Source organism: Colletotrichum costaricense (assembly GCF_030867565.1).
Source record: "Colletotrichum costaricense strain IMI 309622 chromosome Unknown Scaffold_1.1, whole genome shotgun sequence".
In the NCBI taxonomy this organism is placed as follows: domain Eukaryota; kingdom Fungi; phylum Ascomycota; class Sordariomycetes; order Glomerellales; family Glomerellaceae; genus Colletotrichum; species Colletotrichum costaricense.
The window spans coordinates 469,860-493,961 of NW_026848230.1; the positions used below are offsets into that span (position 1 = coordinate 469,860).

The window sequence follows — 24,102 nt, forward strand, 5'->3', positions numbered from 1 at the left end:
CGGGGTTACAGGCGGGGACTACGGGGATTTCAAGGACTCAAACGAGGAGCTAAGAAGTGTTTAAAATGATTGGGGCACTGGCATTGGACGAGGCTAATGGATTGACAGGGGGGTAACAAATCAGACTCCTCCATGGCATCGGCGACGCGTACGTGGAAGCTGGAACTCTGCCTTGCTTTACAGGAGTCAAATGACAGCAAAGCATGAGACGCATATCTGGCAGAACTCTGAGCTCGATCTGGCAGGTCGACTCTTTTCTCAAGGACAAGCTGAGGGTGACGCCTGCTGAACAAAACATAGGCATGGTTCTAAGTGTTATATTATGAGTTATGGAGAAAATCGAACGAGCACGCCTGAACAGCGTACTAAGTAAGTGGGCAAGGTGAATCTCGGACTCGTGAACCGACAGCGAATAGCGTGTGGTTCCGAGCTTTACTACGAAATAAGCATACAGTTAGAGCACATTCGGCAGCACCTCAGTGCTACCCGCCGACAGGGCAGATCAAACGCCGAAGTCAACGTGTAGCAAAGCGTGGTCGCGTCGGCAATCGGTTGGGGGATCGCCCATTGGGCTCCAAGGCGGAAGCGCACTTCGATGATCGACGGCTTCCCGTCTCTACCACCCCGTCGGGTTCGTCGGTAGGCCCTCGCTATCGTTAACTATCCACGGAAAGTTACGATCGAACCGGAGACCGCGTGGGATGCCCGCCAACCAACATGTCACGCATCGACCTCTTCCAGACCGCTGACGATCACCCGTTAAGCTCTGGGCTATGCAAGTTATGTCGGCAAAAGAGACCCTGTGAAGACTAGCGTGGTGTTTCTAGAAATGTCGGCCACTTGCCGCGTATGACTACTAGGTGCTCCGAGCGAAGGGAATCAACGTTTCGCCCACTACGCCGAAGTTTCCGCCTCGTTTGCTCTAACCCCATCCTGTCTCCCCCCCTCCCCCCCCTAGAGAACGTGTGCTGCGCGCAGCCCGTTGGTATGTGCCAGCCCTACCTGCCAAGTCTTATTCAGTTTCGTTTCCATCTGTCGGCGGGAGTCATGCACGGTCGTCGACCGGCATCCTGCCTGAGTCGCGAGCCTCCATGTTGCAGTCGTCACCCCATAACTAACTGTGTTGGTCTATTATCTGGCTGTGCCCAGAGAAAAAAAGCTTAACCCCTCGCACACGGGCTTTCGCTTTCTGGCTAGCCATGAGCAACTCCAAGGGCTTCATCCGAACTTGCTACTGGCACAATGGCAACTCACGAACGACAACGGTCCGAGCGAGGCGTGATGTTGTATGCACCCGAGCGTGCCGTCGGCCTGCCCAACGCCCAGTTCCCTCAAGGCATACCGGAGATGAAAACTTTCGTGGTCGCGCTCGTAGCTCGCAACAAGTGGAGAAAAATGGTTACCGCCGATGGCATGCGGCCGAATTGTGATGGTGTCACCTACCTCACCATGCCGAAGCTTGTCGGCCAAGGCCACTCGATGTGCATGATAGCGTTGAACGTACTCTGCCTAGTCAAAAGACTAAACGGGGAGATTTTGATGTGTCGGTCTCGGCATCAGTGGTTTTGACTCTAAGAACAGAAGAAGTACATAAGGAGAGTGTATTTCCACCTTCATCGACAGTTTCTGATCAGCAGCCTCATCGAACAAGCTCATCTCACTCAAGACCACCTCACCTAGAAACATCTCCGTAACTAATCAAATCCTCCTACACTTCGCCTCGAGCATCTCGGCTTATTATAACTCCAAGAAAATGGTTGCCATCAAGAACCTCTTCATCGCCACCCTCATCTCCAGCGTTATCGCAACACCACTGTTGAGTGGTCGCAACGTCCCAGACATTGAAGTCGATTCCGTCGCTTCCATCGAGACCCGAGCTGAAGCTGCCAAAAATGTAAACGCTGCTGCCACATATGGCAACGGCGGATCATTCGGAAACGGCGGAGCATACAAGAACGGAAACAACGGTGGTGGCTTCAACTCTGGCGGTGGCTTCAGCTCTGGTAATGGCGGCGGTAACTGCGACTACTCCGAGAAGAACAGACTCGACCAGGAGATTCGCAACAGGGAGCGCATGAAGGACCGCCTCGATGACGAGATCCAGAGACGCCAGAATATGAAGGACCAGCTTGACCAGGAGATTCGTCGCAAGCAGAATGGCGGGTGGTAATTGGCGCTACGGGAACTTTGGAAAATACCAGGCATTTTGCTAGGTGGTGGCGTTGAGGACTAGGAGTTTCAGAGAGCGAATTGGTTTCTATTCATGGGGCAGTCGATTGAACATGGTGGGTTAAAGGGTTTCCTACTGGAGCCAGTCCTTACAGGCAGACTAGGACCGTAGGCATAATGAAAATCTTGAAATAGTATGATTCCCATAAAGTTATAAACTTCGTCCTATTAGCTCCGGATCAAATTGATCTTGAGATGCTGCCTTCGGCTGCTATACCGTCACGCCCGACTCGAAGATTGGCGCCAAATCAGCTCCTACTAAGCGTGGCCCGCCACCACTTAATCTATTCAAAATGCAAATATCCATGGACCAACGCGTGACTCTGCATGGAGTTCCTCCAAGTCAAAATCCCTTAAGAGATTGTCTTGGCCCTTGCGGTGGGTGGTTGAAGGTATCCGGTTCTTCAGAGGTGGCCAGTAATAGCGGGTCTAGTTCAACAACCTCAGGCGAAAGACAAATTGGGGAAATATTATAATTCAAGCCTCGATTGGAAACAGATTCTCGTAATGGCATAAAATTGAGGAGGAACCGAATGTAAGTGGAGCTATTAAGCACACATAAAAAGTCATCTAAAGACATGTATGTTCCGTGTACTTTCTAAGACTTAAGAGCATGTTTTGCGTGTTGATCTTCACTGCGGCTACTTCTCGATGTTAAGTATGGCTTGTGAATACTGGTCTGAATGGTTGATAAGCTTCTCACGAGGATCGGGAACACTCGCCAGGCTTTGGGCCTTGTATCCTTTTTGCCACTTCAAGCTAAAGGCAATTACGCGAGATGGCGAAAAGACTCTCATGAAAGCCTTAGCCCGCAGCAACGGGGAAAGTGCCCCAACAACCAAAGCCCAGGAAGAGAAGATTGTCAAGAAGAGCTCATTGCAGCCGCAGCCGCTCACGACGGTGGTTCATATGGCCAAAGAGATGGTCTTGGCAGAATTCAACGGGCCTGTCCCCGTGGCGCGGATCCATGACTTTGCCATCTTTGACCTGTGTGTCAAGGTCCCCGAGAACTTTGGCAAGATCATTGACGAGAGTGATTTGAAGGATGCAGTGGAGTTTATTCCGCCCGTTGAGCTCCACGTGATTCGTGGAATGTCCATGGTTGACTCTGTGCTTGACATCATTGCTGAATATTCCAAGACTTACCGCAAGAGAAAGAAGCTGTCGGAACTTAGATGGCTGGTGGCTGGTGCATGCAAGGAAGGTATTTGACGTTGTAGATAGGGACGCAAATTTGTCGCAATTCTTGTGAATAGTTTGATTGAGACTTTCTTCTCCATCATCGAACGCCATTGGGGAATCCATCAGTCATAAATAAGATGCAGGTGGCAAAGGGAAACAACAACCGTTACGATTCTTGCAGAAAGCCCAATGGATACTGGCCTTTTCTTTGACTGAGCATCATTAACGTCTTGAGAAACTTTCCAGCCATAGAGAAGAGTTATAAGGCGGAGGGAGCAAATGGGATGATTCAGCAGGTTCGAGGCCTAGACTTTTGGGGGACCTTACATACACCTAAAAGACACAGGTAGTAAATGGAATCCAAAGTCGTCCCAGACGCGCAGCACTGTTGAATGTGCTATTTACATTGCTTTCGTAATCCAAATATCAAATCTTATTCGTACAATCCCAATCGTAATAGAACATCATGGTACCTTATGCAATGAACCCTACTCCTTCTTACTTGCAGCACCCTCCGTCTTCATCCCCTCACACCCAAACGCCTTGCCAGCAATCTCCTCCGCCTTGCCATATCCCTGCGTTGATGCATCGCGCTGCTCGCCCGCAGCCTTCATCGTCGACGCGGCGTGCGCCTTATCTTGCTCTCCAGACGAGGTCCAGGCGTGCGAGCCCGTAACGCTGCCAATGGCGGCCTGATTCCATTCTGTAAGTACTCCTACTCGCCTAGTCGTTGCAGGAGAAATTTAATGCGTTGCATGTCTGTGAACTTACCTCAGCGGCGCCTTTGATGTATTCGGCATGGCCGGCGATGAGGCCGGGTTGTTGGGTGTTGGTGTTGGTGTTTTGGGAAGACATTGTGTGGAAATACGTTTGTTTCTTTCCTTTTGAGTTATGGGGAAAATTTGAGAAAGTAAATGGACAGTACAATCAAGTCGAGTATGTAGATAAAAGCAGATGAGGTCTTTCTTGTATGCATTGACCTTTGAAGCAGTGGGATTGAACCAGTTGGGGATTGACTATAGTCGAGCGACACCCAAAAGATGACGTCAAGACACACATCGACGTCATTCATTGACAGCCACATCACATGATTCCCTTCCTGCCCCGAAACGCAAGACCACCGCCAAAACAGCCACCGCTGCTCCAAATCTTTGCTACGGATACTGATGTAGCAAAAGAATGAATCGCTCTTCGGCAGTACGTCATGAAGAATACCCGGATTAGATAGCAGAGTCGAATATTGTCGCCAAACTCACATACATTTCGGCGCAAGGCAATGTAGGAGCAATTTGAAGTTAAGAGAAATTGACTAATAGGTAGATCATCATTGGCAGGTCTCAGCAATGCCCTGCGAGCCTCAAGAGCAACTTACGTTAGGTACATACCTTAGCGAGGAAACAAGCAGGACGGGAAGCAAAGTTTCCACATTAGGCACATACGTCTTTGGTCGCGGCGCCACGCTCCCGTCGGTCTCCTTACTCGCCGCAGGGCTACCTTACGTGATCCACGTTGGCCCGAGACGCTCGGAGAACGTGGAAGGTAGGAGGCCGGCCCAGGCTTCAGCACCTCCCCTCGGACCTCCCGTCCTCCGTTCCAGGCTCTCCTTCGATTCCTCCCGGCTTCCATGATTACTCAGCATGGCCACGAAATGAGTTGGTACGCAAGGTGCTGAGATAGTTCTGCTGCTCAAGAATAAATCAAAGGTAAGGTAAATGGTGTTAAGAGATGCGAGGAGTCCCTTGAGCAAGAGCGCTAGGGCAGGCACCACGGAGGCTATCAATAGGTATATAACACAGGGAAGAAGCTCATAGAGGCCAACTGCTATTAGGGTCTAAAAGATAAATTACTAAAATCTACCCTTCCCTCGAGGTATATTATTAGCGCTTTATATATACTTAAACTACTCCTTTATTACTTAATCCCCCTTTTTATACCCCTTAAGCTATCCCTTAACTAACGGGGTTTAATTAACGAGGCCTAATAAAATACTCCCTCCTCTAGGCTTTATTTTAAAAGCTATTTATAATTTACGTACGCTATATTAATTTTTTATTTATAAAATTTTTTAATATATAGTACGAGGGTAGGTAGAAGCGGCGTTTATTAGCCCGAGTATAGACTTCTTATTTTAAATAATAAATTTAGTTAGCTTTATAATTCTATACTTAGGTTATTCTTATTTATAATCCGTTTTTTATAACTACCGGTACTTAAGTAGTCGTTACCCTATTTTTATTTATTAATATTAACCCCCTTTTAAATTATTACGATTTTTAATTTCTTTTTTTTATTTATTTATAGTTATTTTAATTATATATAGTTTTTTATTTTTATTAGTATTTACGCTACTTCTTTATTATATAAATTTTATAGCTAATAAATATTTTTTAAATCCTTTAATTTTTTATACTCCTTATATTTAAGTTAGTTTTTTTTAGAGTTATACTATGTTTATTATTAATTCTATTTTAATATAAGTATAGTTCTTTTTAGTAACGTTACTATAATTAGTAGCGGACTAGTTATTAGTACTATAAGTATGCCTAGTAGCGGTAGTAGTAGCCGTTTATTTAAAAAGCTTAATATCCCCTTTACTTACCCTAACTTCGTATATATATTACTATTTATACGCTATTTATACTAACTATTATAAACTTTTATTAAAAAGAAGAAAAAAATAAATACTAAAAAGATCGTAATTAGTTAAGTACGCTTACTCCCCTACTTTACTTACGTTATATATAAGGTATTTAATCTAAAAATTAAGTATTATAATTAGCTAAGTTAGTAATTTATAGCCCTTAGTTTACTCTTTTATTTAATATTTTTTTAAAATCTAGTATACATTATATAAAGTATATTATATAGAACTATTTTTATAAAAATATAATAAGCGCTTAGTACTATTACTACTCTATTACTTTTTTTATATATTAATTAATAATATTTTAAGTCCCTAAATCTGCGGAATTTATAATACGAACTTTTTAAAATACTACTCTTATTTTAAATAATAACGTTTATAATTTAGAGGTTTATTACTCTATTATTACTCTATTATTATTATTACTTAGGTTACTAATATTATTTTATAGTTTTAATAAACTTATAGAATTACTATTAGTAATATATAAAGGGTACTTAAGTACGCTAATAAGGAGGCCCGTTTTACCTCCGTTATTAATAGTAATAATAATAAGGTAGTTATAAGCTCTTCTTATATTATATTTTTATTCCGTAACGATATAATAATCGTATTATTATATACTATTTATAATAAGGTATACTATTTAAATAATATTCTAGAAGTAGTATAGTTACCTCGCTTACGTTCCGTATTTATAGCTAATTATTTATAAATTTATTAATAATAGGGTAACTACTTTTTTTTTAATAATCTTAAGAATAAGGATAAGGGTGGCCCCTCTATATATAAGGGCGGTCCTCTTATAGGTCCTAAGAATTAGAAAAGCCGCTCGTAATTAGTACGTTTATATTACTTAGTTATAATTATATAGCCCCCTTTTTTTATTATTAATAATTAGTTTGCTATATTATTAGGCTTATTAAGAGCTAGGGTACGCTACCTAATTAAAACTCGTTCTTTATATATCTTAATTAATATTATATTTTTAATATACTTAGTTAGTTCTTATATATTTTTATTATTACTATATCCTTTTTACTTAATTAGGTATTATTACTTCTTCTTTAGCCCTCTATATTATATAATATTTTTTATTTTATAAAGTAGCTCCCTATTTATATTTTTAATAAGTAAGGGTTTCTAAAGGGCTTCTTTATAATATTAATATAGTTTAAGTAGGGATATATAAAATACGTTATATATTTTATATTACGTTAGTATATTTAGTTAGTAAGTAACCCCCGCTATTTTAATTATTAATTTAATTTTAAATAGGCCTAGATATTTATTAACTAATTTCTAATTAAGGCGCTATTTTTTAATATTTTTTTTTAATAATAATACTTAGTTATTTATTTTATATAATATATTTATTTTAGTTTTATTAGTTTATTATTTATACGTTTTATATATTTTTTATATAAGGGGTTATAAAGCTTTTTAATTAGCTCGTAATCGGGCTATACGCTCCTTAGTTAAGATATTTTATATATTAAAAACGTATAGGGTATAAAGGACTCTCGCAGTACGGTGCTTTAAAAAAACTATTAATACTTATAAAAATAATATAAAATACCTCCTTTAATTAGGTTAATACGGCCTTAATTAACGGAGTTATAACTAAAAGAAAGAGGATAGTATTAGCTAGATTAGAAAGGTAGACTTCTTAATCGTCTTATATTATTATATTTAAAAATAAATTATTAAAAAGGCTCTAGTTCGATTTTAAAAAGTATATATATAATTAAAATAAAAATCCGCGCTATTAAACTTACTATTTTTAATTAGGGCTTTTTTTTTTATATTTTACTCCGATTAGCCCTCTCGTAAATATTTATACTTAATTAGTTTTTAAAAAAAAATTACTAAGATTAATTACCCTACCTTATTTTAATCGTCCCCTAATTTCTTTTTCCCTAATCCTTTATAAAAAGAAATTATTTTAAATTAGTCCTAATTATTATATATAGTTAATTATATTAAGCTCTCTACTTACCCTTTTTTTTTATAGTTATTTCTTTTACTTTTTTTACTTTTTTTACTAGCTTTACTTAGTTCTCGTCCTATTCCTTTTTAATAATTTCCCGATCTTAATTTTTATTACCCTAGTTCTTTTTAGTTTTTTTTATTAATAATAGTATTTAAAGAGCATAGGCTAGAGTTATATATATAGTTTTTATAATTAAGTCGTCGTATTAATTAACTTATTATTCTTTTATATTCTTATTAATATCGGCTTTATTTTTATATATATTATAATATTATAAGAGGTCTTAATAAAACTTAGCTAGCTCTCGATATTAGCGTTTATTATTTTTTTATATAGTCCGATTATATTTAGAGAGCGTATATTTAATAGCTTCTTATTTTAACTAAACCCTCGGTATTTTAATTAGAGTTTTTATAGTAGGGCTACTCTTACCCCTAATTAGAGTATTCGAGGGGCTATTTTCTTAGTTACTTAGATTAGTTTTATTAAGAGCCGGGCTAAGGCGTAGTAGTAATTTAAGTAATAATATATTTAATAAGGACTACGTAACTTAATAAATCTTAGGGGTATTAATTAGGTATATAAGTTAATTATTAATAATAGTATTTAAATACTAATTAGTAGCTTTTATTAATTTAATTACCTATAGAGTCCGATTAGGGTCGCTACTTATTAAGGATCCCTAAGTATTTTTTAGTATTTTTAAAGATCGAGATAATAAGGGCGACTTTTTAAGGGCGGTAAGCCCTTATTTAAAGCTTTTAATTATTCCCTTTTATTTTTTAAAATATATAAGATCGATTAGAGTATAATAATTATAATTACGGGGGTTATAAATTCTTAAATTTTAGTTAATAAATTTAAAGCTAAGTAAGTAAGAACCGGATTTTTAGGGGGTTAGTATTTTAAAAGTATTAGTTATAATATAGTTAAAGTTATTTAAGTTAGTATAGGGCCTATTTTTAAAGTCCCGATTATATATTATTTTTTTAAAAAACCTACTTAGGGGAGGTTTTATTACGTTAAAAAGGTAATTATTATTATATTAAAACTCGTAGCTAATTTATTAAATTTAAGCCGTACGGAGCTTATTATCGAACGGTTTAAAATATTTATAAATTATTTAATATAGGTTATAAGTTAGGTTAAGCTAGCCGTATTAAACCGCGTTACGAAACTATTTAAGTATATACAAACTATATTCCTATTTACTTAGTTATTATACTATAAGGATTACGTAAGCGCTTATATTAATTAGTTATTAAATATAAAGAGGTATATTAATTTAATTATAAAAAGCTTTTAGTACTTAGATATTATTAATAAATATCCTCTCTAAATAGCTAAGAACTTATTTCGGATTATATTAATAAACTATATTATCCCGTTAGTTAATAATTATTTTTATAAAATAGCTTAGATCGTTAATATAAAAAAAAAATTATTAAGTATATTAAAATCTTAATTTTTTATATAGTTTCTTAAGTTTAAGGGTTTAGAGTAGGGGTTTTATTTAGTTTAAAAGTGCTCTCTTATTCCTTTTTAATTATAACTATATTACGTACTAAAACGAGGTCTCGTATTATAACTTTTATTATAGATCCGATCTCGTATTTTCGAATTTAGTTTTTATATAATAAGCGTTTTTAAAAGTTATAATAATTAGTTAGAACTTCTATTATTTTATAGTAGTTCTAACTTATTTAAGTTTTCCGGTTTTTTAAATTTTTAAAAGCCTCGGGGCGCTAATTAAAAAAAGGAAGTACGTTTCTTATACCGAGCTAATTAGGATAATTAAATTTAGGAGGGGTTAGGATTATTTAAAGGAAGCTAGTTCGTTTAGGTACTAAGCTCGGGTAATAATTAGTATACGCTTTATATTAGTAATTCGTATTAAAATTAACGAACTAAGAGTTCTTAGTATTTATAATAGTTTTAAAGTTAGTTTTATTAAAAGTAATATATCTATTTAAATCCTATCTTTTTAGTTAGTATTTAGTATCGTTTTTAAAGCCCTTTATTATAATTAGATTTTAAATTCGCGCTACGTCCTTTTTATTATTTAGCTTAAAAAAAAAATAGGAGGTAAAGAGGCTATTATAAATAGCTAGGTTAGTATTTATATAATAAATTAAAAAGTAAAAATTAGGGGAGGTTTAATTAATAATAGTTATAGAGAAGTAGTATTTTAGGTTTAAAAGTATAAGGGAAGGCTAAAGAATATTTAAGTTAAAAACGGCTATTTAATAATAGTAGTAGTAATTAAGGAGAGAAAAAAGAAAAGTTAAGTAGCTAGGTAAAAAGCTACCCTTTTATATTAATCGCGAGGCGGCCTTTATTAATTAAAAAAGAAGGTACTAAATTACGAATAATAAGAAGGCCCCGATTTATAATTTACTTTTTTTTTTTTTTATATAGTAGCTATGATTTAGTATTAATTAGCTAAGAGGCTTATAGTACTTTTTTTTTAATATTTTAGGTTTAAGGGGGGGTATATAGAGGCTTTTCTCTAATCCCTCTATTTTTTTTTATTTTTTTTTTTAAATAATAGCTTCTTAATTATAATTATCCCTTTTTACTCGGTCTCTTTTTTTTTTTTAGTAATATAATCTACTTACTTATTATATTTAATATTTCGGCTATTAATAATACGTATTAAATTATTAAAATTACTTATTGCGACGTCTAGCCTTAGTAATATTTTTCTTTTGTTCTTAAGAAAGCTTATTTTTAGAAGACTTAGGGCTATAAGTTTTAAGAGGTTAATAAAAAGTAAACTATAGTAAGCGCTACTTTATTCGATCTTTTTAATTTTAATCCTAATTTAACTTCTTTTTTTTTAGATTTTTAAAACTATTAGTTAGTTGACTTTTTTTAGATTAGTTAGAGAGCTTTATACCGAATTTTATATTATAAATCCTTAGTTTAATAAATATACTAAAAGATAAATAGTTTAGAAGTTTTAGTAGTTAATTGCGAATTAGAACGTCGTTAAGAAGTATATTAATAAACTGGGTATTATAAGTAGATCGTTTTTATAGAGTTATTAGGTTTTTATTAGTTATAATTATGCTAGTTATTTTAGCCCTCTATTTTAGTAATTAGGCAAACGAACCCCTATTATTAATTCTTTACTTATTTAGGCTTATAGCGTTCAGAATATTATATTTTATAATTATTGCGCGCAGTTTTTTTAGAAGTATATCGGTTTTAATACTAAGGAGCTAATTAGAAAGATAGTCCCTTATTTTAAGTACGTTTCTCTATTAGATTATTTTAACGATTAATATAGTAATTATATATATTTTAAAAACGAGAAATACTACTTTAAGAAGAGCTAGGGTTAATAAGATATTAAAAAGTCCGGGGCCGATCCTAAGTAAGGCTATTATTATTATTATATAATAAGTAGTAGTAGGGTAGTATTTTTAATCCTAGTTAATATTAAGAGAGTTAAGATTTTAGTTTATATAATTTTTAATTAGATCGAAGCTATTAAGGCCGAGGAGGATAAGTATAATTCCGTTTTTAAAAACGCCCTTTTAATATACCTTACTAGGGATTACGTATTCGTAATTTATAAGGGTTATTAACGTTTAGAGATAAAATAAGTAAAATAAGAAGTTACGTAAGCTAAACTAGATTCTAAATAGGCTCGATTAAATAAGGAACTAGGTTTAAATATTTAAAAAGAGGGGTAGGGTTTTTTAATATAATTATATAATTAATAAGTAGGGTTATCGGGTTTTTAATTATAATAGCTAAAAAATAATTCTTCTTTTCTTATTATCCCCTTATATCTTTATTTTAGATCTAGATAAAAAGATAATTAGAGAATTAATAGGATTTAGTAATATTTTTATAAAATAAATATTTAATAAATAAAATTCGTAGCTTATACTAGGGATTAGTAGTAGTAAGGGGTAATTTACTCTTCTCAAGAGGTTTTTATTTATAATCGGGTTTATTTAATAAGAAGTTAAGTATCCTCGTCTCTAGAGTTTATTATATTATTATTATAGTTAAGAGGTAGGATTATAATATTAATTATATTATTTTATAAGGATAAAAAGTTAGCTAAGTCGGACGTAAAGTTATTATAAAAATTAGCCTTATTAAGTAATAAGTAGAGGCTTTTTAAAGATTTTAAAAACTTTTTAAGTTAATTATTAATATAAGTAGCCCCTATAATTAGGTTATTAATAAGCGTCTTTAGTTAATACGACGACCCGTTTAGAGTAGCTAAGTAAATATAAAAAGGTCCTTACTAATAATAATTAAGTTTTTTAAAAGTTAATATATTAATTTTTTATTAGATATTAAAAACGAGAATTAAATTACTAAGCTATAATTTTATTAATTAAAGGGAGTGCGAGGAGTTAAATCGGTTACGGGTTTAGGTTTAGTATTAAGCGACTTTATTAATTATAGCTTCTTAGTCGTTTATTAAAGAAGTAAAAGCTTATAGTCGGGCTTAGACTTTTTAATCTATTATATATACTTTTTTTTAATTAAATACCCTTTAAGTTACCGTCTTTTTTTTAATCGGGGTCGTTATATAATAACTATAAATAAAATAGAACGGTATATAACTTAACGATACCCTAATAATTATCTTATTTATAAAAAGGGCCGTAGTAAGTATAGATCTAATATTTTTCTTTTTTTAATCTAATTAGATACGAAGTATATACGTAATAAGTTAATAACCTTTTTTAAAAAGCCCGTTAGTACGAGGGTTATAAGCTAATATAACTTTTTACTAAATATTATATTATTAATTAAGCTAAGTAATAGCGCTTATATTTTCTTATCCCCCGTTAATAATTAAAGTACTATAAATCCTATAATAATAAATAATATCTTTTTAAATAAACTTTATAATATTCTTTAATATAGCGTTCGTTATAATCTATATTTTTAAGTACTTTATAAACTTATAACGCGCTTTAACGACTTTTTATTTATTTATATACTAAATATTTAAATAAATTTAAGAAAAAGGTTTATAAATTAGGACTATAGATATATAAGGGTTATCGAAGTATTATAATTTAGTTTTTTAATAAGCCTCGTAAATTACGATTAGTTCCCGAGCTTAAGTATATATCCCTAATTAGTAATATCGTTTTATAAAACGGAAATAAGTAGCCTCTTACCCCCTATACTTAGACTTATTATACGCTTTATTAATTAAGTTTACTTAGTAGCGCTTATTATTAATAACTTAAGTAAGTTAGGGATAGATCTTCGTCCCCTATTAAAATAGAAGTTTATTTTATATAATAAATCGTATTACCGTTTATTTAAAATGTCTAAACTAATTAAAGGGCATACTAACTAGCCTCTTTAAAATAAAGAGAAAATAAGTAATTTATTTTAAGAAATCTAATTATAATTCGTTTAGTATTAGTAAATCGGCCGAAATATTTATTTCTTATATCTAATTAATAATAGCGTTATTATAGCTATGCGCTATAATAAAAAAGTTTTTTATAACTCGTATTTATAAGACTTATATATTAATAAAGTTTTTAATATCCCTATTAAGCTTTATTTTAGCTAAGTTAGATTAGTTAAAGGGTTTTTTTAAAAAGCTATTTGCTATAATATTCTTTTTCTTATTAATATATTTAATTTTAAAATTAAAAAGTTTAATTTAAGAGAGCTAGCGCGTTATTATTATTAATAATAAGTTATTCGTAGTATTATTAATCTAAGTAACTAAGACCTAGGCGTCGGTTTTTAATAAGAAGTTAATTTTAAATAGATAATTATAAAGACGTTTTAAGCTTATTAAAATGCTTCGTATTTCGAGCTTATTAGAGTTATAATTAAGCTTTAGTTCGCGCTATATCCCGCTCTTATATTAAATAATAATACGCTTATTATTAATAATCTAACTAAGTATACTACCCTATTTTTTAATATTAGTATCTATTATAAAAATAATCCGTTTAGCTTTAGTACTATAATTTAATAGAACTAGAATAGGGGTTATAATAATTACCTCTTTAAGCGTTTTTATAGCCTCGATCTACGGTACCCCCTATTTAAAAAATTAGTTTTTACTAAGTAGGGAGTATAACGGGGCTACTATAAAAGAAAATTACTTAATTTAATAGTAGTAAAAAGTAATAATATTAAAAAACGATTTAATTTCTAAAATATTTAAATATTTTATTTATTTAAAGATTTTAAAGATTTTAATTTAATTAGGCCGTCTCCCCTCTATTTTATAAAAGTAGCTTATAATAATTACGAATAGCTAGTACTATTATAACTTCGTTTTAAAAATAGTATAGCTAACTAGCTCGATATTAACTAAGACCTAATTAATATTTTAGAAATACTCGTAAACAAATCGCTAAATCTTAAAATAGTTAGTTAGGTACTTATTATTATAGTAGGATCGCGGGCCTTTAATTACGATATTATTAATAAAAGTGCTATAGTATTTTAGAATTAAGTTATAAAAAATACGGGTTATAATTTAATAGAACTAGGTTACTAAATTTATTATTTTTTACGAGAGGGTATAGTATTTATATAGCCCGAGTAAAGTTAAAAAAGTCGTTAAATCGTAGCTCTTTTTATTTAAAGAGATCTAATCGTAATTAAAAAAGAAATTTAAAAAAAAAATAAGCTAATTTATAATAAATTCCTTTAAGAACTTATTAATATTAAGTAATTACTAAGCGTCCCGAAGGGTAACGGCGTTAACTTTTATTATTAAGTTAATTAACTAAAAATTATTATCCTTTTTTATTATTAAGAACTAGGGGTTTTAATACGTAATATAGTTTTTTTTAATAATACTTTAAGTAATACGTTCTTAAATTACTTTAAAAGCTTTTAGTAATAGAGCTTTTAAAATAGGGATACTTTTTATTTATTAAGCCTTATAGGGTATAATCTTAATTAATTATAATAGCGTAATTATAAAGTTAAGACGGCCGTATTTAAAGAAGTCTTATACTAATACTTTTTTTTAATTAAGGAGTATTTATTTAAAGAGATTTTATTTATAAAATAAAAAATAATCGTAATCCTTAAGGATAGCTTAGAATTAATCGTTCGTTAATCTAGAGCCTAGTTTTATATTAAAGAACTTAGGTATAATAATATCCTTATAGGGGCCCGATCGGTTTTATAACTTATTTTTAATTTCCTTGAGCTTTTTAAGTTTTTAGTAAGGATTATTATTAAGTATTAACTTATTAAAGGGTACGTCGTTAACTAGTTAGACTTTTTAATCTTTTTTTTTATATATTATATTAATTTTAGTAGCGTAAGGAATCTTATAAAAAGCTTTTTTAGCTACTTTATATAATTTTAATATTTTTTGTTTTAGTTTTTTAATTTATTATTTAATATATAATTCCTCTCGTTAAGAGGTAGGCGTTCTTATTAAGAGATATAAATCGTCTTAGTTAGCTAATCCGTTTAGCTTATTTTTAGCCTTACCCTAAGCGGTTACTATTACTTTTTTAATTTATATAATCTAGGGCTAGATTATATAGAGCGCGATTATAATTATAATTTAGTTAGCTTAGTCTTAGTTTAAGACTACTATAATACGCTCGTTTTTTTTTAGTTTAGATTCTAAGTAGGGGTTATTAGAACTAATAGTATTCCTAGTTATATTATTAATATTTAGTTTTTTAATCCGAAAACTTTTTTTACGTATTACTTAAGCTAGAATAAGATATCCTTTACGTTTTAAAACCCGTTTATTTTAATTATCCTTATTAGGATCCTTAGCCTCGCGTTTTTAATATAAATTAGAGCGGTAATTATCGACTTATTATATTTAAAAAATAGCTTAGTATTTTATATAAATAGGAGACTTAGTAATAATAGATTAGAGGTCTCTCGTTCGTTTTTAATAAAAAAATAAGTAGTTATTTTAAATTTATTAATCTATACGTTTGTAAAATAGAAACTGTTAAAAATTATTTAGTTAGTTAAATTATATTTAAACGTTTATATTTAAAGCTTCGTTATTATATAAGAAATGCCGGCTTTTTTAATATATTATTTTAAGAGGATATTAATTTATGCCCCGGTATTTAAGATTACGACGATTATCGAACCCTTATTATCCTAATTTATACTAAATATCTAAATTTTTAACTATAAGTAGGCGTTTAAGATTACGGAAATTAGAATTTTAAAAATTAAGTTAGTATTTCTAATTTTACTAATTTTAGTTATATAGCTCGGCTTTAAAAAAAGGTTCTCGTTATACTTATTAAAAAAATCTTTAATATCTTTTTATTATTATCCGTTTTTTATTAAATTAGCTAAGGACTTTAGAGTTTTTAATAAGATTCCGTTAGTATTAGAATACCCTTAATTACGTATTAAAGTTATTATTATTATAATATATCTTAGTATAATCTTTTATAAGAGGTTTATAAGAAGTAAGATCGGAGCTTTGAGCCTCTTTTTTATTAGCTTTTTAACCTTAGCCCTAAGGTTAAAATTATAGGGCTAATCTATAATTATTATTTTTTAAGTTTTACGAGGAAGAGGCTCTTAGGTTCCCTAAGTATTAATATTAAGGGTACTAATTAGAACTTTAGTAAACTAGGGCTTAGAGGTAGATCTAGGAGTTACGTTCTCTATTATTTTAAAAACCTCGTTATTATTATTAATTTTTATAATCTCTCTTTTTTAATTAGAAAAGGAAACCGTTTTTTTTTTAGGTTATAAAAGCTAGTTTAGGTTATCGATTTTATATATTTTTTTAAAATAAAGTTCGGCTATTAAAGTACGGTTTTTAGGGGGTCTTTTTTTATAAACGGTATAAATATTTACTTAGTTATAATAGTTTAAATTAGGTCGTACTACGTAAACGTATTTAACCATATTCGTAAAATTAGTTAAAGGGAGTATAAGTATAGTTTATTAGGGTAGTCCGATTTAATAGTTTAGAATCTATTTAGCTAAAAGCTTAGTATTTTCCTTAGTTAATATATTTACTATATAAGAAAAGAGGGTAATGCGATTAGTAATTATACGCTTTCTTCCGTTTTTAATTATAATAAAGGGGATATTATTTATAAGCTTATAACCGTTACGCTTTTTATAATACTAAGCTCTCTAAGCTAAAATAATAAAATAGGCGTTTTTATTAAAAATATACTAATCGTAATCCTTAATAATTCGGTAGTATTAACTCTAGTAGTATTAGTAGTAATCCCTAGGTTTTATAATCGGGGGCTAATTAGGACGTATAGTACTTATATTAAATATACGGGTAGGGTTTCGAAAGTAAATACTATTCTAATAGATCTTTAGTTTACTTATTCCGTTAGTTAAGTTAGAATTAGTAATATTATTAATAGCTACTTAAATAACTTAAACTTTTATTATTAGCTAGCAATATTATTAGTAGTTCGGATATTAATATTAAGTATTTTTATATACTTAAGGAGTAGGGGGCCGCGGTAAGGGCTCGGGTTAATTTTAATTATTTATAAAAAATAGGCTATACTCTTTTTTATATACGATTACGTTAAGAAGTCCTATTTTAAACCTCGCGTACTTCGTTAATTTAATAAAACTATTTAAAATAACCCCGACTTCTTCTATTACTTTTTTTATAATATTAATATAAAACCGCTTATATATAGCCTTAATTAAGCTCTTATTAATTACGATATAGAGGTCTTATTATTTAATAAGGGTAATTATATTATTAATCTTAATAAATAGTACCTAAGTAAAGTTTAAATTAGAAAACAAAATAAGTAGTCCTTTAATAACTTTTTTAATTTATTCTTTTTTATTTAAAAAACGGTTAATATCTTATTTCTTATATTTTTTTAAAAAAAAATCCTTAGCTTAGGCCTAGGGTAATCCTCTAATCGTATTTTTAATTAGAGTTTAATAATCTCCTCTTATAATATACGTAATAAGTTTATCCCTAAATCGGTCCGGGACCCTACCGATCTCGTACTAATCCTCGAACTTTTTTAAAAAATTTATAATATTATTATTTTTAAAGATTATAGTCCCCTCTTAACTAGGGAATAGTATTTTATAAAAACTTATATTTTTTATTAAATTAAGTTAAGGAATTACGGGGCCCTTAGTTTAAGGCGTAGCTATTTAAATTTAAGTAGCGATAGTATTTAGAAAGGTATTAATTAAAATATTTATCCTAACTTAAGCCGTAACTAGCTTTTTTTAATTAAATTAGTAAGTAAATCCGTTAAAAAGAGTAGCCTTTTTATTATTAAATAATTTTATAGTTCGTAAGTTTTAATAAACTATAAAAGCTAGTTTAATAAACGGTCTATTTAAAATAAAAGGGTTAGGTTTATATAATTAAACGTCCTAAAGGGCGCTAATAATAATAAAAATAACGTATTAATTATTTATATTTACGATCCGAGGTTATTAAAAATATAGTTCGTTAATTTTATTTATAATCTCGATAGTTTTATATTAGTCTATTTATTCTAAGTAGAGTTTAGAAAGAGAGGAGAGGAGCCGTTTTAATAACTAGAGTATAGCTATTATCCTAATTAACGTAATTTAAACCGTTCTTCTTAATCCTTACTAAGTATATAACTAAAGTTTTAATTAAACGTTATATTAAGTTTATAATAATACTAATCGAAATTATTAATAGGTTTAATTAAAAACTAGTTTTATAAGCGCCCTTAGTTTAATATATCCGCATTTTTAAATAGGTTTATTATTAAGTCTTTAAGCTATATTAATTAATAAGGAATAGTTTAATTAAATAACTAGCTATACCCGTTAAGGTATTTTATTAGTTCTAATTTTAACTCGTTATTTATTTTATCGTATTATTATAATATTTATATTTAGGCCCGATCTAGTTTTAAATATTTACGTTCTCCTCTATTTTCTATCTCGTTCGCTTCTCGGGGTTTATTATATTCCCTATTTTATTAAATAAGAAGTCCTTTTTTATATATTTTTATTTTCGTATTTTAATTATTTAGTTACTTTTTTTAAATTAGAGTTTTATTACTTATATTCGTTTTAATTATTATACCGTTCTCCTTAATTAATTATTTAAAACCTTTTTAATTAAATTAGGTTTTTTTTTACTTATTTTCTTATTTAATAAAGAAGGGATTTTTAAAAAGGGAGATTATTAAAAACGTATAAAGTATAAAGGACTCTCGTAGTATAGTATTTTAAAAGAATTATTAATATTTATAAAAGTAATATAAAATACCTCTTTTAATTGGGTTAATATAGCCTTAATTAATAAAGTTATAACTAAAAAGAAAAGAATAGTATTAGCCAGATTAAAAAAGTAAACTTCTTAATCGTCTTATATTATTATATTTAAAGGTAAATTATTAAAAAGGCTCTAGTTCGATTTTAAAAAGTATATATATAATTAAAATAAAAATCCGCGCTATTAAACTTACTATTTTTAATTAGGGCCTTTTTTTTTATATCTTATTCCGATTAGCCCTCCTATAAATACTTATACTTAATTAGCTTTTAAAAAAGAATTATTAGGACTGATCGCCCTACCCTATTTTAATACTATTTCGAGTTTTTATAAAAATCGATATAGGGTAAGTAAGTAAGAACCTAAGTAAGGCCTTAATAAGCACTTTATAAATTACTAAATACTAAGCGTTATTATATATAAACTTAGCTAAATAAAGATACTATACTTAATCTAATTAGTCCTAAGTATAAAAATAATAAAAGTATTATTTTAAGTATTAGTTTTATTATTCTATCTAACCGTCCGTTTATAAATAGAAAGTAGTATTAAAATACCTCTTTATTACTAAGAAGTAATAGAAATAAGTTTAAAACTTATTTATAAATAACGAGCCCCTATTAAAAATGATCCCTTTAAATATTTTAAACTTTATAAAAATTTTTATAAATAAGAGGTCTATAAATCCCTAGGTTATAAAGGTTATCCTCGTAGTAATATAAATATTATATTTTATAAATCGGTTTATTATAATAAGTACTACGTTATAGGGGCACTTCTTAATTAGCGTAATTAATATAAATAAGCTCGTAATAAAGTTTAGTAATATTTCTTATTATAGCTTAACTAGGGTAAGTAGGGGGCGTAATAAATTATATAGCTTATAATAACGAGGCTTCGTTCGCTAGTATATTATATAAGTATTAATATAACTTTTTATATCCTTATTTATTTTATTTTAATAATAGTAACGTTTTAGTAGTACTATTATCTACTTTATATTATAATATCCCGCTATAAACGTATTATAATATATTTTAATAACCTCTTTTTTTAGCCCCTTATATAATAATACGTAGGTATAGCTATTATAATATAATAGCTTTTTTAAGTTATATACTTAGTTCTATTACTACTTTTTCTTAGCTAAGCGAGGCTATTAGTTCTTTTTAGTTTATTTTTTATTTTTTATAAAAACGTCCTTTTATTAAGTAGCCCGTAGTTAACTTATTATTAATAACCCCTCTTTACTAAATATTATTTTAAGTACTCTTATTATATTAAAGTCTTATAAAATAAGTAACTTATAATTTATAGTTTTAGTAATAAGCTTAAGTAGCTCTTTAAATATTATACTATAACTTTAATACTTTAAGCTCGTAGCCTCGTTATACTTTTTAAAGTACTCTTTAGAGCTCTCTCGAGCTAGAGCTCTTAACTTTTTTTACTTATTTTTTTATATTATTATTAATTTTATTTTTAGAATATTTACTATCCTTTTTATTTAAGAGTTGCTCTCGTAGCTCGTTTTTATATACTTTATTATTATAATTTTAAGGGGCTCTTATATATTTTTAGTATTATATAAGTCTTTTTTTATTTTTAATAATAGCTCCTTTACTCCGTTATTATTACTACTTTTATTATAGTCGGGTCTTTATAATAGTTTATTTACTAAGTTTTTAATACTTAGTTTAAACTTAATTTTAATATTAAACGTTATGAGTTTATTTAGTTAGCATAGCTATTTCCTATTTAGCCTTTTTTTAATATTTAAGAATTATAAGTTAAAATAGTTTATAAATACTATAACCTAATCTTAGTTATAAGCGAGGTAGTATTATTAGTTTTTTAGTATGTTTATAATAGTTAGTAGCTCTATATTTTTTATACTATAATAGCTCTCTATATTTATTAATTTCTTTAATTTATAAGTAATTAGGTATTAATTACCCTTAACTAATTACGTAATTACTAAGTTAATAGCTCGAGCTAAAGCGTTTATTTATAACTATATAAATAGGGTAAGGTTAAAATATCGTAGTATTAGCGCATTAGTAAATATTATTAATAGCTTCTTAAATAATTTTATAGCGGGTATTAATAGCTCTAACTATCTTAGCTTTACTTTCCTTAGTAAGTTTATTAGGGGTATAGTTATTTTAGTATAGTTATTAATAAATTTATAATAAAACCCCGTAAATCTAAGGAACGTTTATATATTTTTAATATTTTTTAAAAATAGCTAATTTATTATAGCTTTAGTATGCGCGGGTTCTATTTCTATACCTTTATTAAATATAATATACTTTAAAAATCCTATACGTAATATATAAAACTCGTATTTATTACTATTTAAATATAGGTTCTATTACTATAGTTTTTATAGTATACTACGTATATACTTTTTATATACTACGTAGTTATTATTATATATTAGGATATTATCTAAGTATATAATATAAACGGTATTAACTAGGCCGCTTAGAACGTTATTAATATATACTTAAAAAGTTATAAGCGCGTTAGTTAGTTTAAAAAGTATAACTAAGTACTCTAACTACTTATATTTAGTATAAAAAGCCGTTTTTTACTTATTACCCTTAGCTATACGTATATAATAATACGCGTTTTTAAAGTCTAGCTTTATAAAAACGGAGGTATTAAATAGTCTATTTAGTATCTCTCTAATTAGTAGTAGTAGCGTCCTATTTTTTTATATAATTTTATTAATTACTTTATAATTAACGCAAAGTCGTAGCTCTCCTCTTTTTTTAAATATAAAAAAGATAAGTACTTTAGCCGGGCTTATAAAAGGGCGTATTTAGCCCCTAGCTTTTATTTTTATTAAATAGTCTCGTAAGATCTCGAGCTTATAATTTAATAATAAGTAAATAGGTCCCTATAAAATAGGCATAGCGTCGTTTAGTTTAATATAGTAATTATATAGTACTCTATTTAATAATAAAATAGCCTTCTTTTTTAAAAATAAATTATTAAAATCCTAATATTATAGTTTCTAATCCTTAGCTACGCTCGTTAGTACTACGTCGCTATTTATAGCTAAGTTAATTATAATATACGCGAGTATTATTAAAACTAAGTTATTTAGTAGCCCCTTTTTTAGGGTATTTAAGTAGATATATTATTTATAAATTAGATATTATTACTTCTTTTATTTTTAACTAATTAACGGGTTAATATCTTTTAACTAAAGAAAACTAAGGATAAGTATAGGTATTATAATATTAGTTATTATAAAGCGATATAGCTATATCTTTATTACGTTATTATTATTAGTAATTCGAAGCTATAAGTAGTAGCTCCTTAGTATCTCTATTTATTTATTTTTAACGTTTATTAGCTATAATAATAAGTAAATTCGTAAATTAGTATTAAAGTTATTAAGTAGCCCGATATTAACTACGTTCCTTTTTATTTTTAAATTAATAAGGGCGCTTAGCTTTTTTTATACGTAGTTTAAGTATATATAGGTTAGGATATCTAAGCACTACCCTTATTAATTATTAACTACCCTTTTTATTAAAATAGTATTTAAGTTTGTTATTAATCCGCGCTACTTAGTTAAAACGAGGTCTAATTAATAATTAGTAGTTTTATACCCTTTTTAATTATATTTATAATATATAATACTAAGGTAGTTATTAATAAAGTGCCCAGTTTTACCGTAATTATAGTATTACTAATACTACTCCCGCGGTTATAAGTAATCCTTTATAATATAACTAGTTTTTTTATAATTATAGTATATAATATTCTTATTAAGTAAGTTATAGCGTATTTTTTACGTAGTTAGCTTATTAGCGCCCCTATATTTCTCTACTAATTTATTTAAGTTTAAGTTAGAATATTACTTAGGGGACGTTTATAAGCTCTTTATTAATAGCAAGGATTACTTAATACGTTTTTTTAATAATACTAATTATAAATAAGTTTATAGAAGTTCTATTTATAATATTATTACGAGGCATAGTTCGGGCCGTAACTTACTTATTAATATAGAGATCTTTTATTTTTTTATTAAAATATATTTTAATTCTATTTTAAGCTTATTAATATAACTAACGAACTTATTAACCCTCTCTTTTTAGTTTTATAAAGCGCTATTTAAGTATATATTTACTATTATCCCTTAGTTAGTAAGATTAAATAGGTTATTTTATAAAAAAGTTGTTAGTTCTTTTTATATAACTTAGTTTATTATAAACTTAAGGACCCTTTTATAGTTAAAGATATAGTATATTTAAGAGGTTTTTATACTACTACTTAAGTAGCTAACTATATATATTATTTTATTACGGTCTATTCTTATTTATTAAATTTATAAGTTAAAATAATAGTAGTAATTAAATAAAAAGCTTTATAAATCCCGTACTAATTTATTAATATATAATAAATTAGAGAAGGATAATAGTTTAAACGTAAACGTTCTATTTATAGTACTTATTTAAGTTAAAAAGGAGTTAATAAATAGAGGCTTAGGTAGTACGAACTTATTATTTTATTATTATTTAAGTAGCGCTTTAAATATAGCTTTATTTATTAAGCTATCCTTAGTCCGGGGGTTTACGTTTTTATTTATATTAAAATTAATATCCGAAGTTATTATAGTTAAAACCGTAGTTCTTAGTACGGGGGCCGGGCTATTTAAAAAGCTTTATAAGCGTTTTAAATTTACTTATTTTTTATATAGTTACTCTTTATACGTTATTATAAAGATTTCTTTTTTTAATTATTATTCTTATTTTTATAGTTTTATTAGTTTATTACTTATTATTCGGTTTAGGTATTAATAAATAAGGG

At 28.9% G+C, this 24,102-nt stretch overlaps 3 protein-coding genes across 3 annotated transcripts; 2 read left to right on the forward strand and 1 right to left on the reverse strand.

The window, feature by feature from the left end:
• Positions 1 to 1,242: 1,242 nt before the first annotated feature.
• CCOS01_00181 (uncharacterized protein) lies at positions 1,243 to 2,170 on the forward strand (the record flags this gene model as incomplete). Its single annotated transcript, XM_060448378.1, has 2 exons — positions 1,243 to 1,500; positions 1,751 to 2,170. The coding sequence occupies 2 exons, from the start codon at positions 1,243 to 1,245 to the stop codon at positions 2,168 to 2,170; spliced, it is 678 nt and encodes a 225-aa protein (XP_060319816.1).
• An 854-nt stretch (positions 2,171 to 3,024) lies between these two features.
• CCOS01_00182 (uncharacterized protein) lies at positions 3,025 to 3,441 on the forward strand (the record flags this gene model as incomplete). The annotated part of the gene is made up of 1 exon (XM_060448379.1): positions 3,025 to 3,441. The coding sequence occupies one exon, from the start codon at positions 3,025 to 3,027 to the stop codon at positions 3,439 to 3,441; it is 417 nt and encodes a 138-aa protein (XP_060319817.1).
• A 458-nt stretch (positions 3,442 to 3,899) lies between these two features.
• On the reverse strand, positions 3,900 to 4,266 carry CCOS01_00183 (uncharacterized protein; the record flags this gene model as incomplete). Its single annotated transcript, XM_060448380.1, has 2 exons — positions 3,900 to 4,103; positions 4,183 to 4,266. The coding sequence occupies 2 exons, from the start codon at positions 4,264 to 4,266 to the stop codon at positions 3,900 to 3,902; spliced, it is 288 nt and encodes a 95-aa protein (XP_060319818.1).
• Between the last annotated feature and the right edge of the window lie 19,836 nt (positions 4,267 to 24,102).